Genomic DNA, 2,624 nt, shown 5'->3' with positions numbered 1-2,624 from the left:
TTTTTTTTTTTTTTTTTTTTTTTGAGACGGAGTCTTGCTCTGTAGCCCAAGCTGGAGTGCAGTGGCGCGATCTCGCCTCACTACAACCACCACCTTCCGGGTTCAAGCAGTTCTCCTGCTTCAGCCTTCCAAGTAGCTGGGATTACAGGTGTGCACCACCACGTCCAGCTAATTTTTTTTTTTTTAAGACGGAGTCTTGCTGTGTCTGCCAGGCTGGAGTACAGTGGTATAATCTCGGCTCACTGCAACCTCTTCCTCCCGGGTTCAAGTGATTCTCCTGCCTCAGCCTACCGAGTAACTGGGACTACAGGTGCGTGCATCCATATCCGGCTAATTTTTTGTATTTTTAGTAGAGACGGAAGTTCACCATGTGGGCCAGGCTGGTTTCGAACTCCTGACCTCAAGTGATCTGCCTGCCTCGGCCTTCCAAAGTGCTGGGGTTACAGGCGTGAGCCACCCTGCCCGGCCGAAAATTTGTTATTGGAACCCCCTTAGGATGGGATCCCGGGATGAATAAGGAGATCTTTGGGGATCATGTGGTTAGAATGGGGAGGATACAGGAGTGATCGCGTGGGGCTCAAGCCGCTGGGAATTGCCTTACTCAGCACTGACCCCTCCCAGAGCCCCCCATCCCGCTTACCCACTTTCAAGGCTGTAGAAGCAGGACAGCCAATCCCAGAGGTGTGGGCGTCAATACGTCATCAGATGCTAGGGCTCTCGTGGGCAGATTTGGCGCCTGCCGGACTGAGCCTGGGAGAACCTGGAGGCCCACCCGACCACGATGGGGCAACCACGACCCAGAAGGGGCCCCCCGAGCTCTCAGAGGTCCTCTAAGCCGGGACCCAGGCCTGTAGCCACCTTCACTCTTCCAAGAGTCCAACTCTGCAATTCTCCCATCCCACTTTTACCTTCCAAGACCATCGACAGAACCACCACCAGGACCGGGAGCGACAGGAAGAGCCTCATGGCGGGGCCGGAGGGGCACTCTGGAGGCAGAGGGAGGGGTGCAGGGGATCAGTAGCACCCTCCTCCGTGCCTCCCTTTCTCCCTCCCACGATCCCCTCATCTCCTTTTTTTGAGTTCTTGCAGAGTGGAGGCTGGTGTCCCTCCCAAGCACTCAGCACCAACCTGACTCCTTGCTGGAGGGCTCGGTTGGGAGGTCCTGTACCACCAGCAGGACCTTTATCAGGCTGGGGAGGGGGCGGGGCAGGTTGATGTTGATCTCTCTCCTGCTGAGCCTGCCTCCTTCTGCCCACCCAGGTTTTTCTCCTCTGCCCCTGGCCCGTGGGCGTTGGGGTCAGGTGGGGTCCCGGGCACTTCCCTTAGCCCCAAAGCCCTTTACCATTCAGCACCCTCACCTCCCAATCTCCCTGACTCTAGGGGGTCCTCAGACTACCATAGCCCCTTTCCTCAACTCAGAGGACAGCCTCGTCCTGTCCCTGTGGACATCTGCCCTCAGGGGCCTTCCAGTAATAACCCTGTGATCTCGTCCGCCCCTCATTCACACCATGTCCCTAGACCACCTCTTTCCCCCACTTCTCTCTTAGCAAGCCTCCTCAGCCCCAACAGCGTTTCCTTTATGTTGCTGGGGTCTCGGTTGGCCCGGCACTCCTACCCTGCGTGCCACCTCCAATTTCTTTCAGACCAGCCCTTGAAGCACCCCAGACCACCCTGATATTCTCTGGGCTCTTAACTTGATGGTTCTCAGTGTCCCTTTTTGGCGAGGGGGTCACCTTAGCTGGACGACACTGTAAAAACCTCACCTGCATTAGCCAGGCGTGGTGGCTCATGCCTGTAATCCCAGCGCTCTGGGAAGCTGAGGAGGGAGGATCGCTTGAGACCAGGAGTTCGAGACCAGCCTGGGCAACATAGGGAGACCTCATCTCTACAAAAAAATTCAAAAATTAGCTGGGTGTGGTGGCGCACACCTGTAGTCCCAGTTACTCAAGAGGCTGAGGTAGGAAGATTACTTGAGCCCAGGAGTTGGAGGCTGCAGTGAGCTGTGATTGCTCCACTGCACTCCAGCCTGGTGGGACAGAGTGAGACCCCATCTCAAAAAAGTAAAACCCTCAGCTGAAAAGTTCTGAGTGTATGTCCCTTCCTCCCTTCCACCGGGACTCACCCCCTTTGCCTCACCCCACCACTCTTATCTGCTCTTATTCACCCTCCAAGGCCCCTCCTGGCACCAAGCCTGCTTCCCCCCATCACCACATCCGTCCCCCAAGGCTAGAGTCCAATTCCTTCCCCACCAGCTGCCTTTGACCGCCAGTGACCCTGGCAGCTGGTGGGGAGGGTGTCCTCGGCCCAGCCTCAGACTCTAGGTTGGCTGGCCTCGTGCCCCCACAACCACGTGTCAGCCTGGTGGTAGGGGGATGGTTGTGAAAGGGACGGCATAGACAAGACCCTGGCAGGATTGCAACATCCCTCTGGCCAGTTCAGAGCTTCCAGTCCCTGTCAGCCCCAGGGGCCCCCCTACTTCCCCAAATGAGCCCAGCATTCCCTAAACATCCACCCAGATGTCTACTTCCCTGACCCCACAAGAATGGAATAACAGTGCTCCTGCTTTTCCAGCCTCATCCTCTCCTCTGCTATAGGGGTTTCTGTTTTATAGATGGGGAAACTGT

The 2,624-nt window shown here is 56.6% G+C and overlaps 1 protein-coding gene across 1 annotated transcript in view; it reads right to left on the bottom strand.

Annotated features, from left to right (window-relative positions):
- The window catches only part of LOC113222913 (apolipoprotein C-I, basic form), a 4,781-nt gene extending 3,738 nt beyond the window's left edge, over positions 1-1,043 (bottom strand). Inside the window, exon 1 of the mRNA XM_026452491.1 lies at positions 909-1,043. Coding sequence (XP_026308276.1) covers positions 909-966 — 58 coding nt within the window. The 5' untranslated portion in view covers positions 967-1,043. The remainder of the gene's footprint in view (positions 1-908) is intronic.
- Between the last annotated feature and the right edge of the window lie 1,581 nt (positions 1,044-2,624).

This window comes from Piliocolobus tephrosceles, unplaced genomic scaffold (assembly GCF_002776525.5).
Source record: "Piliocolobus tephrosceles isolate RC106 unplaced genomic scaffold, ASM277652v3 unscaffolded_36341, whole genome shotgun sequence".
NCBI lineage: Eukaryota > Metazoa > Chordata > Mammalia > Primates > Cercopithecidae > Piliocolobus > Piliocolobus tephrosceles.
This window is presented reverse-complemented; position numbering and strand designations above follow the sequence as displayed.